Source organism: Schistocerca americana, chromosome 2 (genome assembly GCF_021461395.2).
Source record: "Schistocerca americana isolate TAMUIC-IGC-003095 chromosome 2, iqSchAmer2.1, whole genome shotgun sequence".
In the NCBI taxonomy this organism is placed as follows: Eukaryota; Metazoa; Arthropoda; class Insecta; order Orthoptera; family Acrididae; genus Schistocerca; species Schistocerca americana.
Window position 1 is genome coordinate 592,444,696 of NC_060120.1, and position 16,735 is coordinate 592,461,430.

General features: G+C 36.3%; 1 protein-coding gene across 1 annotated transcript in view; it reads right to left on the reverse strand.

The window, feature by feature from the left end:
- Nucleotides 1–1,942: 1,942 nt before the first annotated feature.
- LOC124595541 (nephrin) overlaps nt 1,943–16,735 on the reverse strand; it is a 176,510-nt gene continuing 161,717 nt past the window's right edge. The window contains exons 17-19 of the mRNA XM_047134320.1: nt 13,940–14,088; nt 6,852–7,011; nt 1,943–6,495 (exon numbers count right to left, since the gene is read on the reverse strand). Coding sequence (XP_046990276.1) covers nt 6,158–6,495; nt 6,852–7,011; nt 13,940–14,088 — 647 coding nt within the window. The 3' untranslated portion in view covers nt 1,943–6,157. The remainder of the gene's footprint in view (nt 6,496–6,851; nt 7,012–13,939; nt 14,089–16,735) is intronic.

The window sequence follows — 16,735 nt, forward strand, 5'->3', positions numbered from 1 at the left end:
ATAGAACCAATTGCTGATGTTTTGTGCTTAGAGCAACTGATAATAACCACTGGAAAGGGGGGGGGGGGGGAGTAGAAGAAACATGTGCAGATGAGCAAAAATGGTTTGGAGTGATTTTGATATGCTAAAAAGAGTTTTCAAAACTAAACTTGTTATGTGTCATAAACACAAAGATTAAAACGAATATGCATCACCAAGTTTTGACATGCAAACACTGAGGGTTGCTGAGCAATGGTGGAAAGGGTTTTGAGTATTACTAGGAAAACCAAGGAAACAAGAAAAATGGATCAGGCAACAAACAGAAGCTGACAATGTAATTATGACTAATTAAAATAAACTTGAAAGGGCAAGAGAAGAAAACAGCAACATGTTTGTGCATAGTTGAAGAGAATAATACTGTATAAAAGTTAGAGACCAGCTCTATCCAACAGTGTATGTCAAATGGTTGATGATTATTATGATACACACTCATAAAACAACTGCTGGGAGCAGCTGCCTTTCCTCTTCTTGCCGTTTTCATCCTAGTATTTCCATGGTTGTAACATTAATTCATAAAATCTAGAACACTAAAATATAATCTTAGAACACTTTTTTCCGTAGTTGGAAAAATGAAGACATACCACGAAAGTGTATAAATATAGGACAGTGTCTTATTAAAAGCCCTCTGTATACCAGAATGAGCACTTGAATAAGTATTGATAAATGAAAACATACAGGTACGTATGAAGTCCTAATTACTACTATAGGACTGAATGTTGCATGCCATATGATTTTGTGTGAATATGGTACAACAATAGGAAATTCAGTAACTATAAAATGCAATTTTTCCCTAGAGTATAAAAATGGAGTGAGAAATACAGAGTTCACTGCTCACTCTCTGTAAAAAGAAAATGCTGAATGGTTTGTTTTCCTGTTTGCCTGATTTGAAATGTATTGAGGTTTAGAGTATAAAAATGGAGTGAGAAATACAGAGTTCACTGCTCACTCTCTGTAAAAAGAAAATGCTGAATGGTTTGTTTTCCTGTTTGCCTGATTTGAAATGTATTGAGGTTGTACTGATTTAATGTTTTATTTAAAACACTCTTTTAGACCTTTGTATTGACACAGTCATTCATGGTGACAAATGTGACATGCTACATTGTAATCTACCATTCACGATCTAAAGATCTGACTGAACTAGACATGTTTGCTTATTTCTGTTCACATCTATCACTGAAATAAACCACCCATTACAATCTTTTATGTGTTGAAAAAGAATGGATAAAACAATTTTAAACTCTTAGTTCATTCTGCCTGTTGCGGGATGTATTCTGAATGCATTAACACAAACAACAATAGCTAAAATAATTAAATGCTTGTGGCTATTTTAAAATAAAATTGTGACAATAATTGGCTAGTCCCATATGATTTTGACTCATGTGCCTGAAATTGTACAAGTAGTAAACAAGAAAGAACTCATTTTTTTTAATAAACTGCTAGTGACTGAAATCAAAGAATAAAGCTATATTAAAATGGATCATCCCACGAGAAGTCTGCCATTCTTGAAGGAATAATGTAGGGTAAAGAATGGAGGAAGGAGTAGCCATACATAAAATGAGGGGGGAAATCAACATTGATTAATGTGAGCATTCAGATGGAATCCAGTCCTACAGTGTTGATTCCCTTCCTTTTGCTGCTCATTTTAACTCCCTCTTTAATGAAAGAAGGCGAAAATCATGAAACACATTCCTCTTGCTAATGGTATAAAAATCTATTTGGCATGCTGGAAGAACATCCAGCCTTCATTCTACATTCTGTAATCATAAACAGAAGCATATAAAGCTCTGAAGTATTGACCAGCTTCTGAGGAAACACATTTTGGATACAAGAGCATATTTTCAGTTTCTCCAGGCACTCAGATACTGATACAAGGTCAAAAACTGTAAAACGTCCAACACATAAATAGCTTTTGTTATACAACAAATTTGTATTTAACAGACTGATATACACAGGAGGAAATGGGAAATGCTCAATATTTGTGTACTGAGCATGACAGTATTTTTCTTTTATATTCACAAAGCCAGTTACTACAAGGCACTCCATTTTGTTATGGCATATTTTTGCAAGTGGATATCGGTTATAAAAACAAGATTATCAATAACTGCACATAATATATTACACATTATAAAATGACATTTTACATGGAGGCAGCAGATATTAAGTTTCTGTAAATGTATGATGATGAACAAAATTATATTATTTTTGTCATTTGGACTATTCATATACACTAACATTCAAACTATTTTAAGGTATGTGATTATATACAAACTCTGAATAATGAGTCAAACAAGTGACTTCTGTACACTTTAATATCTGCTAAATTAGAATACCGTATTAAAAATACAATTCTTTCAACTTTCATTGTCCATAGTATCAATTATAATTACAGTACTGCTATATAATTTATACATCATTAACTAGAAGCATACCTGTACAAATTTGCAATTAAAATTACGGAAGAGCACTGTGTTCACAGCTGTAACACATTTTTGTATCTGTACTCAACACGGCAACATTTTACCTAATCAGATTATTACAAACACATTTCAAAACATTTATTGAGCAAACATTTTTCATAAAACGGGAACTGCAAAATTACAATGAAGGTAGTTTGTATTCCTGTAGGAATTTCTTTTGCTGCATTCAGAACCTAGCACACTTGAAATTTTTTCATATGGAGATATCACAGTGACACATCAGAAAATAGTTCACATCACTTTCACAATTTGGAAACCATGCACACAAAATGCAGCAGAAGTTATACCAGAATACACTACAGTTAGATTACATAATACTTTAATTCATTACAAGATTGAAAATCAAAATAGATGTTTAAATAATTTTTTTACTAATTGTTCTAGCTTCACACAGCCCATATACCAACTTTCAGTGGCTCAGTAGTTTGTAACTGAAATGCTTGTGCAACAAATACAATATAATATAATATTGAAGAAATATTTTATGTGGTGCACAGTAGTTCAACTACACTGGCTTACCACATCAACACATTTGAAAATGTACTTATTCATATGAGCTGATGGTCTGGTGCTTGTGATACAGTAAACATTCAAACTGAAAATAGCTTCCCACTTCAGGGAGGTAATCTTAAAAGAAAAATGTTTTATTATTTATGTTAAAAATATCAGAAAAAATGAAAAACCTATTTTAGCATGCCCCATTACAAAATTGTACAAAGTAAACATAATATTGATATAGGTGATTATGTTAATGAATTGCTTTGAATTTTATATTGAATGGTGTCTTTTTATGTTGCTCGAAGCAAATCAAACTGTGTGATATTCATGAATAAGGGGTGTTACTCTTCAAGAAAGAGACTGTTCAAGAAATTTCAAAGTGCAACTGCAAAAAGATAACCTACACAGTAATACTGATTTATTTTTGAAATGATGCTCACTCAAAGTACTGGCACTAAAATAAAAAAAGTCCATTAGGTGTATAAGATTCAAATTAACGTATCAGTGATCATACCAACATTAAAGAGGGAAAATAAAAAAAAAATACATTTCAGGGGAATTTCCTCAGATGTTTAGTAAATTTGAAATTTTCTACACCTGATTTCCTCACAAAATTAAGCTATTACTCTTCTTCCTGATGCAACAACAATCAGAATCCAAAAAAAATTCAAGAACCACTGTTTTGCAGTGCACATGGAAATTTCAGTTGGGAGGCCTCTTTGATTCATCTGATGTTGTAGCTAACATATTAGTCTACATCCAATTATTACAAGACACATATTCCAGCAATTCTTTTGTAAGATATGATGAGCATTTCATTGATTTTACTTACAGCTACTATCACAATTCTTTCAAGGGATTATTACGTCTCCTTACATTAATAATTTTTCATGAAGAGCAACTATGAAATACTATGGACAAACAAATTTATTGTATAGCAGAAAATGCAAAATATGGAAATGGAGTAAAAGGTATTAAGGCTTACACTGCATTTGATGTAAGACTGTATTGTCAACAAATACACACATATTGATCAAAATTGATTTATAATCAGAAACATGGTTGACATATGAGGAAGTATTCAATATACTGCTAATCTTTCACTGCTAAAGTTTCTGACCTCAGTACCATGAGTACAAAAGGAACTGTAACAGCATACCTGAAACTGACGGTGGTAAAGAAAAGATAGTTCTGTGTTTGGTATCAGTCACTTTGGATCACAAGATTCAGATAATCACGATTAAACAGGTATAAGTGCTTTAGTACTAAATAGTCAACAGCATGGAATGAACATACATAGTCAGGCGAAAAAATGAAAAAGTATATCACACGAGCAAAACATTGCCAACTGACATCTCATTTTCCCTTCCAAAGCTACTGACAACCAACTTTAGAATTATAATTTCAGATCATTTAAAAGTAAGATCTTAGTGGTAGATACAAGCTGTGAAAGATGAATCTTCTAATTTCTGAAAGAAGGTGCCTTGAAAAATAAAAAGTTAACTGAAATATGAACAAAGAGATATTACACATAATGCAGAATAATACATCATTTCTATTTAGATGGTGTTGATACAGATTTGGATGAGTGCAAGATACAAGAAATGATGGAAGGATGAAACATTCTGAATAAAACAATGTAAAACTGTCTCAAAGAGAATTGTGTTGCACTCAACAGGCTTCAGTTTACAGGCCCATCTAGTATGAATCTGTGCTGATGCTGTGTAGTTTGAATAGCAACAAATTTAAAGGTTCTACTGTTACAGTATATTTAGAGAAATACAACATTTCCTATTTCAGCCCTGTTTCCGGATGAATTCATTGTTCATATACAGCCAGTGTACTCGCAGTTATCTTTGGCTGTTAGATTCCGATTAAAATAAATGATGTAATTAAAGTAAATATCAATTCAATACTGAAATTTTAAATAGCAAATATCCATTACTTTTTGTCACTGAAAACAATCTAAAATACTTCTACAGGTAAACAGTAAGTGAAATTTAGAACTGTTTCTAGATTGCATACAAATGCAAAAAGGGCCTTTTTCCAAGACCCAGTGAAGACATCTTCTTTTCACAAGGAGATCTCTGTACATGCACAAAGCAGCAGTAATTTGAAAAAATAAAATTTTTCACACTGAAATATATGTACCTACAACATGCTTTTATAGTAAGATACCTCAAATACAAACAAGAAAATTGAGATCAAAAGACATTAAGTGGAAGATTACATGTATCCAACTGTGTTGTTTATCTAAGTTCAACTATTCAGTCTTAATGCAAAAACTGTGGAGTCACCTGAAATTCTGCAGGTGATTGAGCTGTTTGTGGATCACCATAATTACAGTGAAACTTCTATACAGAAGAGATTCTTTCTTGTGTATAACACAAATCTGTATCGAGTATAAAAATCTCATACTGATAGAAGTCTCAGCAGCTTACAAAAAACGAAGCTGGCATGTTCAACGCAGTTTATAAATTATTATTGTTCTATCACACAAGTAGCTCAAGATAAACTGTTCCTACAATATGAGAACAGCGTCACATTCTGTTCAAACCAGCACCTCGCAGTAATTTTACATTGTACTGTCAATACCTCACACTTATGAACTCTTTTTTTTTCATATGGAAGTTTGTTCACACTCCATCCATACACAGAGCACAGCAAGTAGTAAGCAATTCACAGCAACAAAACAGCACCATCTGCACTATACACTAAACTGAATGATCCTCAATGTCCCTAGAAACAGTCCAACACACTTATAAAATTACACAACATTTTCAACAAATTTACTTCACTAGCGGTGAATTCCTGCAGATTAAATTTCTTTTGAAAGTGGAACTGTGTAAGACATCTCATAACAAAAGAGATTTGTTCTAGAGTAAACTCTTCATTCTTATACACATTAATGCTCAGAATGTAGCATTTTGAAACCGATAGTGCCAGAAGTTCTCATAGGCCTTTGGCACATATATTAACACACACTTCAGTCATTATATGACTCCATAAAACTGTAACCAATTTTCTTAAAAATGTTGAAAACACAAGCTTCAGTTTCCACTGGAATCAGCTTCAGTTTCCACTGGAATCAGCAACCACCAAAGAGACCACACGTGAAGCTCTTCTACTCAAAGGGAGCACAATCACACTAGATGTCCTTCAGCTTCTACAGAGGCTGGGTAACCAAGATTAGGATTGAATGTCGAAAGTAGCGGAGTGGGACCATTCTGCACAACAGCTGGTGGAGGAACAGGAGGAGGGTTGTGGGAAACTGTGACGTCAGGAGGCGGCACAGTAGACGGCGCACGCACTGCACTTCCCATACCAGCAGCAGCTGTCGGTCGCCGCAAGGAGCCTGTCAGATGTGCAAACTCAAGCTGGGGTGGATATGCCACATAACGGGCATCAGGCGAAATGTTGTAGTATGGACCATCTGCATGGCTAGGCGGTGGTGGTAGTGTCGCATAATGCAATTTTGCTCCTGCAAAGAAACCAGTTAGAAATTCAAATACTTGCACTGAAACAATTTCATTTTAGTTTATGCTTCAAAAGTGTTTGTGATGGTTAACACAATATTCAGATTAAAAAACATGATCACAATCAGCCTCTTTCAATCAATATGGTTTTGCAAGCAAGATACCTGACGAAAATTTACTGGAAAAGAACAAGGAGCACAGTGCTATACCTAAAGACTTACACAACATTTCTCAATAAATTCATATTTTAACTGCAGAAGACAATGTAATAATGTGCAAAGTCGAATGCATTCCTGAATTATTAAGAAAATAAGAGCCCCTGCACAACCTTTTACTGTTATCAGAGTACATATTCTGTTACCTTCTACACTGGGATTGTAAGTATTTCTGTTCATTGTCTCTGAACCCTCCTCGTGATGAGGCTTTGGCTGATGTTGGACCTCATAAGCAGGGTACTGGTAAGGATACTCCATCTGGTCAATCAAGTAAGTACTTGCTGCTGGTGGTTTTGTGTTGTCTTCCTATTGAGAGAGGAAATTTGATTTAAGTTTATTTAAACCAGCTACACAAATATACAACAGTCTACATTTAATTTACTCTTTGAATGTATATAAGCCATGCTGACTGTTATGATAAAAAATAGATCTGGGGTCACTTCAATGTGAAAATATTCCATTTGCAGTAGATTACTTTACTATGTTTTCAAGTACTCATCTTCTATTATGCAACAAGCTGACCTAGGTAAGATCAGTTTGGGTCCTGAGGAATGTAGATGAATGCAAGGCAATACTGACTCCACAACTTATCCTGGAATATAGGTTTAATAAAGGCAAACTGATATTAATCGCACTTGTAGATTTAGTGAAAGCTTTTGTCATTCTCGGCTGGGATACAATCTTTAACATTCTGAAGATAGCAGGGTTAAAATACAGAAAGTGAAAGGTTATTTCAAGGGCGATGTACTTCAGGACAATATTATGGAAATGGAAGAGGATGTAGATGAAGATGAAATGGGAGATATGATACTGCGTGAAGAGTTTGACAGAGCACTGAAAGACCTGAGTCGAAACAAGGCCTCAGGAGTAGACAACATTCCATTAGAACTACTGACAGCCTTGGGAGAGCCAGTCCTGACAAAACTCTACCATCTGGTGAGCAAGATGTATGAGACAGGCAAAATACCCTCAGACTTCAAGAACAATATAATAATCCCAATCCCAAAGAAAGCAGGTGTTGACAGATGTGAAAATTACTGAACTATCAGTTTAATAAGCCACAGCTGCAAAATACTAACGTGAATTCTTTACAGACAAATGGAAAAACTAGTAGAAGCCGACCTTGGGGAAAATCAGTTTGGATTCTGTAGAAATATTGGAACACATGAGGCAATACTGACCCTACGGCTTATCTTAGAAGCTAGATTAAGGAAAGTCAAACCTACATTTCTAGCATTTGTAGACTTAGAGAAAGCTTTTGACAATGTTAATTGGAATACTCTCTTTCAAATTCTGAAGGTTGCAGGGGTAAAATATAGGGAGCAAAAGGCTATTTACAATTTGTATAGAAACCAAATGGCAGTTATAAGAGTTGAGGGGCATGAAAAGGAAGCAGTGGTTGGGAAGGGAGTGAGACAGAGTTGTAGCCTCTCCCCGATGTTATTCAATCTGTATATTGAGCAAGCAGTGAAGGAAACAAAAGAAAAATTCGGAGTAGGTATTAAAATCCATGGAGAAGAAATAAAAACTTTGAGGTTCACCGATGACATTGCAATTCTGTTAGGGACAGCAAAGGACTTGGAAGAGCAGTTGAACGAAATGGATAGTGTCTTGAAGGGAGGATATAAGATGAACATCAACAAAAGCAAAACGAGGATAATGGAATGTAGACGAATTAAGTCGGGTGATGTTGAGAGTATTAGATTAGGAAATGAGACACTTAAAGTAGTAAAGGAGTTTTGCTATTTGGGGAGCAAAATAACTGATGATGGTCGAAGTAGAGAGGATATAAAATGTAGACTGGCAATGGCAAGGAAAGAGTTTCTGAAGAAGAGAAATTTGTTAACATCAAGTATTGATTTAAATGTTAGGAAGTCATTTTTGAAAGTGTTTGTATGGAGTGTAGCCATGTATGGAAGTGAAACATGGACGATAAATAGTTTAGACAAGAAGAGAATAGAAGCTTTTGAAATGTGGTGCTACAGAAGAATGCTGAAGATTAGATGGGTAGATCACATAACTAATGAGGAGGTGTTGAATAGGATTGGGGAGAAGAGAAGTTTGTGGCACAACTTGACTAGAAGAAGGGATCGGTTGGTAGGACATGTTCTGAGGCATCAAGGGATCACAAATTTAGTACTGGAGGGCAGTGTGGAGGGTAAAAACCGTAGAGGGAGACCAAGAAATGAATACACCAAGCACATTCAGAAGGATGTAGGTTGCAGTAGGTACTGGGAGATGAAGAAGCTTGCACAGGATAGAGTAGCATGGAGAGCTGCATCAAACCAGTCTGAGGACTGAAGACCACAACAACAACAACAACATTTCCAATTGTATAGAAACCAGACTCTAGTTACATGAATCAAAGGACATGAAAGAAAAGCAGTAGTTCAGAAGAAATTGAGCAAGTTGTAGACTATCCCTGATGTTCTCCAATCTGCACACTGAACAAGCAGTAAAGGCTGGCTGGCTGGCTCTGAGCACTATGGGACTTAACATCTATGGTCACCAGTCCCCTAGAACTTAGAACTATTTAAACCTAACTAACCTAAGGACATCACACAACACCCAGTCATCATGAGGCAGAGAAAATCCCTGACCCCGCCGGGAATCGAACCCGGGAAGCGAGAACGCTACCGCACGACCACGAGCTGCGGACAAGCAGTAAAGGAAATCAAGAAGAAATTTGGAAAGGAAATTAAAGTTCAGGTAGAATGGACTTGGAAGAGCAGTTGAATTGAATGGATAGTGTCTTGAAATGAGATTATATTTTGAGAATCAGCAAAAGAAAAACAAGGATAAAGGAATGTAATCAAATTAAATCAGTCAATGCTGAGGGAATCGGATTAGGAGATGAGACACTAAAAGTAGTAAGTTTTGCTGTTTGGGTAGTCAAATATCTGATGTTGGCCAAAGTATAGAGGGTATAAAATGCAGATTGTTTATAGTGTGAAAAGCATTTTTAAAACAGACGAATTTGTTAACATTGAATACAAACTTAAGTGTTTGGAAGTCTTTTCTGATGGTATTTGTATGGGATGGAGACTTATGCAAAGTGAAATGTGGATGATAAGCAGTTCACACATGAAGGAAATAGAAGCTTTTCGAATGTGGTGCTATAGAAGAAAGCTGAAAATTAGATGGGTCCATTACATATCTAATGAGGAGGTACTGAATCACATTGGGGAGAAAAGAAATTTATGGCACAACTTGACTAAAGGAAGAAATCAGTTGGTAGAACACATACTGAGCCATAAAGGAATAGTCAATTTGGCAAACGAGCAAAGTGTGGTGGGTAAAAACTGTAGACACAGACATGGCTGCAAATACAGTATGGAGGTTCAAATGGATGTTGGGTGCAGTAGTTGTCTAGAGATGAGAAAGCTTACATAGGACAGACTAGCATGGAGGCTAGCAATACATTATAAACACAATTTGCATGTGAACAGAACTTTCAGCTTTTGTGCATCCAACAATGTCATTTGGACGCACTGAGTTATCTGTATGATTAGCCATCAACATAGCTTAAAATTAAGTGATGCTCAATTTGAGTCATGTGACACATCATAATTCTGATGCAGTGCTTGTCTGACACCTCAGGATCAACATCACAAACCACTAAAATAAAAGCAAGAGCCTCCTCTGAAGGGAGGTGCTTTGCTCTTGGCACTTGGGCAGTTATGGTGACAGTCTTGTCATGATATTGATGAGTGCAGCTAGCAGATGCTTTGCAAGCCACAGATGTGTATGCGCATTTTTCCAAGATTGTACCGTATTGTATCTTTTTTAGGGTGAAGGTGGCAACATTGACTCACTGAGACAGTGAGATATTTCAGTGTATAAATCTCATGTTATTGTTATTGTCCTGAACAATAAAAAACAAATAGTATTTCAAGTTTTAGTTCGTTATTTATAAAGTAAAGACAAGTAATTTAATCAGGGTAGTGGATTTGGGAATCTACATTATTATATGGATTTTAATTAATGCCTTTTATATAAACTATAGGCAGATCTGAACAATACAAATGTACACTATAGGTAGGCAAATGGAAAAGCTGAAAAAAAACAGGCATTATTAATAGAGCATTTGTAACATCTCTCAGAGCTCAGAAGGAGGGATCAATTCCTACCTTACTTTGACTCCCTTTAGCCATTGTTTCAATTTCATTTTATTACAGATCCTATCATATTTTTCAACATTGTGTTTGGAATTAATAGACAGCTGAATGAATGATATCTATTTACAAATACTATAATACCAGCAGTAGAGAGAGGAAAAGCAGTGCCTCAAAGATTGTGAAGACAAATATTGAAATTCTGGGACGTGAGATTACTTCACTAACAGCTACAATAAATTATGACAGACAAAAGAAAATGTGAATATTTACAGGAAGGATTCCCAAAGAGCAAAATGTTAAGACTGTGTGTGGTGCAGCAATGGTTAAGGATGTAAAAGCCCTTTCAAGTCAATCTGGGTTCATATCATCATCCATTTTACGTGCTTTCTCTAAATAGTTTCGTGAAAATGGTGAGCTGATTCTGTGGAAAAGACAAACACCACTATCCTTTTGTATCCTAATCTATTGTTCTACCACTAATGACCTCATTTAATAGGATGTTACATCCTGATCTTCTACCATACTTTTTACCAATTTGATCTAATTTTAAAATTATTTTTTATCACTTTAGCATTTCTGATCTTTTCCATTCTCCTATAACATTGTACTTTGATGCAACAAGAATATTTTAACAGTTCAGCCCATGACAGAGAAAGGCAAAGCCATTATTATTCTAATATGCAGAGCCAAAGGCTTGATCATCAGAAAAAATGGGGTATGGTAATTATAAAAATCACGTACAGCATCAGGGAAGCACAACAATTCATCTCACAAATAAATAACTGCTAGTAGTTTCAATAATTTTTCCCCTTTGATATAATCCTGATGTGTCTCCCTTGAAGCAGAGGCCTGCTTCTCCTCTCTAGTATCAATCCCCCCAACTGTGCCCCCCCCCCCCCCCCCCCTTCCACGGCTTGGTGTCAATTTGTTCCTTTCTCTCTTCATAGTATAAATAGCTTTCTCAACTTTTTCATTCATTTCTATTTGTATCAGCTGATTTTATATCCCTTAATGTGGCCGAAGTCCCCCGCATGAGGCCTCCAGGCCAGCAATGCCATACGATCATTTCATTTCATTATTTTTTCATATCCCTTAACATTTTTCATGTCAAATGTTCATGAGCATCATTTTACAGGTCTCCTAGTTTTGTATGTATTTTGATGTAATTTAGTCTTTTTTAAATAATATACGACATTATCTTTGTCTATGTTGTAAATGTTGGAGGAAGAGGAATATGGTGTTTGAGGTTTGCAGACAACATGGTCCTCCTAGCAACAGGTCAAAAGTAATTACAGGATACTGAGGGTACCATTACAGCTATGATTTATTGAATGAAAATAAATACAATATGGAGGCTTTTGAAATGTGAACATGGTGGAGGATGGAAAGAATAAGTTGGAGGGATAGAGCAAATGATGAAGAGGTACTGAGAAGTGTGGGAAAGCAAACACAGTCATTGGATGTAATAAAAAGAAGGAAACAAAACTGGATTGGGCATATATTAAGAAGAGTGGGAAAGCAAAGACAGTTATTGGATGTAATAAATAGAAGGAAACAAAACTGTATTGGACATATATTAAGGATGGGCTTATAAAAACGGTCTTAGGAAGATATGTCGAAGGAAAGAGGAGGACAGAAAGGAAGAGATTTCAGATCATGGACAATGTGATGCACAGCAGCACATACACCAGTATTAAGAATGAAGCAGTGGATCACACGAAATGGAGACACAAAGGACCTGATAATATAGCAGAAAATGATGATGATGATCATCCTTGTCCACTGACTACTGCACCTACTGGTTGTTAAGATGCGGCGGTGTAGAAATTCTTGAAGAATTTCTTATCATCGGAACTTGGTCAGTGAGGGATAGTGGCATAAATTAATTAATAATCAGTTTTGTTGCTGTTCTCCTGGATTAAATTCCAAACCTCTTGGCAGTGGTTTATGAAGAGAGAACATGTCAATGGTGTGCCATCCATTGGAAGGGCATGTCAAGCTTTGAGCTCTTCGAGAAGAATAGGCTATGTGTCACCACTGATTTTCATTCCTCCCTTTTCCTTCAAAAATAACAGTAGAAACAAGACTACACTGAACAGGTGCATATAATAGCCACCCACATCTACAAACATGTACTTGACATTTCATAAAAACAAATGGATCAGGAAAAAGACAGGAATGGGAGATGTAATCAAAATGAACTGGAGATGGGTGTGACATGTGAATGCATTGCAGATGGATCAGGGAAGTTCGTTGCTGGAATCCAACAAATACAAAAAGACCCAGTGCGAAGATGGATAGCTGACATTAGAAAGCAGGCAGGAACAGCATGGGTGTATGTAGTTGAAAACGGTAATCCATAGAAAAATGTAGAGAAGCCCTTTACTCAGCAATAGATACAGAATGAATGATGATGATGTAAAATATTTTGTGATATTTTATGCATTTACTTGTTCCTTGCCAGCTGTTGCAGTCGGTAGACTTAAAATCATCTTTCTTTTCAAATAATTGGTAGTTTATTTTTTCTCTTGTTCAGTACTGCTGTGCTTTCCTTGACTCTGTGTCAAGGATCACTTTTCTAATAGATTACTGATCAGGCCCATTGCCTCCATGTGCTTTTTCCAATTTGCTATTGTTTTAAAAGTTAGAATTTTTGTGACTTTCTGTTTGTCTATGTCCCTACCACTTCTTGGTATGTATAATATTTTTATAAACATATTTGAGGAAGATGTTAATTTAAGTTGAATGGAGTCTGTGGTATAAAACTAGCAGTTAATACTTAAAACAATCCATAGCAATTATTCTCATCTTTATAATCAAGAGTACACACACACAAATCTTAGAATCACAGTTAATGACAGATATTCACATGTAAAGTTGTAGACTGGGTGTTATTTTTGATTCACATTATGCTATTGTTCTACTAGCACTTTTCTGCAACACAACACATTAACAGGTGTCAAAAAATGGTGAACACTGGCCTAATTAAGAGACTGTCACAAAAATTACAGCCCATTAATTAATATCTTACTGCTGTATGTTAACATCTATCAATTATATATATTATTTTTTGTTTGTGGATCAAAAATTGGAGTAAGCATTAAATTAAATCTTACTAGATATTCCTGATTGCTGTCTCCATTTGAGTAGCTTTCACTCTTTTCTGAAACTGAACTTAGTGTTTCACCAGTGACCGTTTCATTATAACTGCTAGGGGCATACATTTCAATGGTTGCCGACTTACTGCTGCTCTGTTCGCTGGCAGCTGAAATACAACATGAGAAGCATTTGATAAAGTGGATCATTGTATTTTGTAACTAAATATTAAAGAGTGAAATTGTTTAAAAAGTCAAGCAGAAGTAATACTAAAACAACAAATCAGCAGTAAAAGTCTCCTATTAAAGAAATAATAATGGACAGCAACTATGACATATAAGTAACATAGTGCAATGACATATCACAATATCATGACAAACACACTGCCCCTTTAGCAAAGCAAATGATCTGCCATGTCATGTAAGTCCTAATGTGACACAACAAACACTGATAGAACACAAGCAAAAAGGAGAAAAAGATGTTCAATAATCTGTAGCCAAATGGTGAACAACATACAGATGCACATAACAGATAAAAAAAAACCTCAGGCATGATCAGGACTTCAGCAACCTCCTATCATGACCTGAGATGAGCAAATCCGACCTTATGAGTAAATCCTACCTTCATATTCCACGGCAATCCTAACACCTGTTAAACTTGTGCAATATTCTAGTCCATTCCTATGCAACCTATACATCAAACTATGTATCATATTGGTTAGTCCATTGTCAATAACTCAGGTCCAAGACCCACCACAGATACTCGCTCAAGACAAGCCTCGTAACGAAAGTTTTTCTCCAACCACAGGCAGAGCTCCACATGAAAGCAGCTGTCATTTCCCAACTGCACTCAAATGACTGCACAGCACTTTATGTGTGTATGACACCTAACCAGCTCCCTACTTACGTGGATGGCAACCATAAAAGGCAGTGGCTACTCAAGCATCCCGTTTGCTGTAGTTGCTGTACTCTGCAGTGCCAATCACTTTACTTACTGCACTGAGTGAGGTGGTGCAGCAATAAGACACTGGACTCATATTTCTGAGGATTGCCATTTCAAATTCCCATCCTGCCATCCAGATTTATGTTTTTCATTTTTTTATGAAATCACTTGGAATGGCTGCCAAGTGGATCCTTTCAGAGGGCATGCTGATTTCCATTACAATCTCAGCTTGTGCTTCATCTCTAATGATCTCATCATTAATAGGGTGATAAAACCCCAAACTTAATTCCTTCCTACACCACCTGCTTCAGTGCCTATGCAATTTTGATCCCCACTGCCACCCAGGAGAAATGCTGTTGAAATGCATATGTAGGAACTGCCCCTACAGCAAATCTTCCATTCTCAACATCCCACTTGCTAAGCTAAGAAGGTGGGTGGTAGGGAAATGTACATTAGCGGTGTGCAGTATCCAATGCTGCTGGAGCCAACAAAATTATATTGCTGGCCGTGCTTTACATAGTGTGCTCTAAACATTTATTGGTGATTTTCACTTTAGTGAGCATATTTTGTTCTCTTAATATTTGTTATGGATGATGGTAAAACGAAGGTGCTGAGGGTTAGACATACGAGCTAAGCTACAAAGTTCTGTAACTTTTCCACAAGTGTGTCAAAATTAGAAGATGAATACACCTACAGTGCTTGCCCCATCATTGGCAGCTGCCATTGGTAATTGGACTGACAAGAGAACCATGCAGCAGATATTTAGTAAATGTATTATAGATAGTGGCTATGCATCTTCCAAATCACCAAAAAATGGCGCAATTAGCAGAAAGAAGTAGACAACTAGACAATTTTGCTGAAAAATCTTATGTTCCACAATATTAAATATTAATATACCTCACACAGCCAACTTAGTTTTGTGAATGAGAGCAACCTGGAATTTTAATGGCATTCAATGAACAATGCTGAGAACATTCAAGGCAAGGGTTTCAGGTATCTGACCGGAATGACAGTAGTCTAACAAATAACAATATTTGTCATGTCCTGGCAAGTGCTTGTACCCAGATCATTGCCTGTCTGTTCCTAAATGATAGCATGAAAAGGCAAACTCATGACAGAATGAAGTATTTTCCCTCTTTCTCTGTGCAGAAAGGTACAGTCAGTTGCCTTACTTGCAGACCACTCTCAATCTGTGGTAGTAGCCATCCTCAATGGTGCTGTTCCTACTCACTTGTCCTCAGCATATCCTCTCTTGCAGTTTTCCAACTCATTCCTCCCACTTGTCACTACCCCCTTCCCCCTTCCCTGAGAGTCACCATTCATGGCCTTTCCTCCCTTATAATACTCCCTATAATACTAATGTCAGAGTAAGTGTGTGTGTGTGTGTGTGTGTGTGTGTGTGTGTGTGTGTGTGTGTGTGTGTTTGTGTGTGTGTGTTTGTGTGTGTGTGTGTGTGTGTGTGTGTGAGAGAGAGAGAGAGAGAGAGAGAGAGAGAGAGAGAGAGAGAGAAAGAATACTCAGACTGGGACAAAGAGTGTATATCCAGATTTTCTGATCTGTTACATGTGGCTATGGCTGCTGCCCCTCATTCGGCTGCAAATGAGTGGTTGCATTTCCTCAATCCTCAAATGTTTAACATTGTAATATTAGAGCAAACAAAAATCAAGATCACCTACAATTCTGTTAATGGACCACTGTTTATTTATTTGAGCTAAACTTGCTATGGCACCCTTACAGTTAGTTTCTTGCTTTCTTTTTTCAAACATTTTGTATTTAATGTTTACACAGTGTTTAAAGTCACTATGAAGACAGTAAAAGTGTTTTTCACTATTCAGACAAAGAACATAAAATCTACAGTGCAAGTAAGTCTCGTA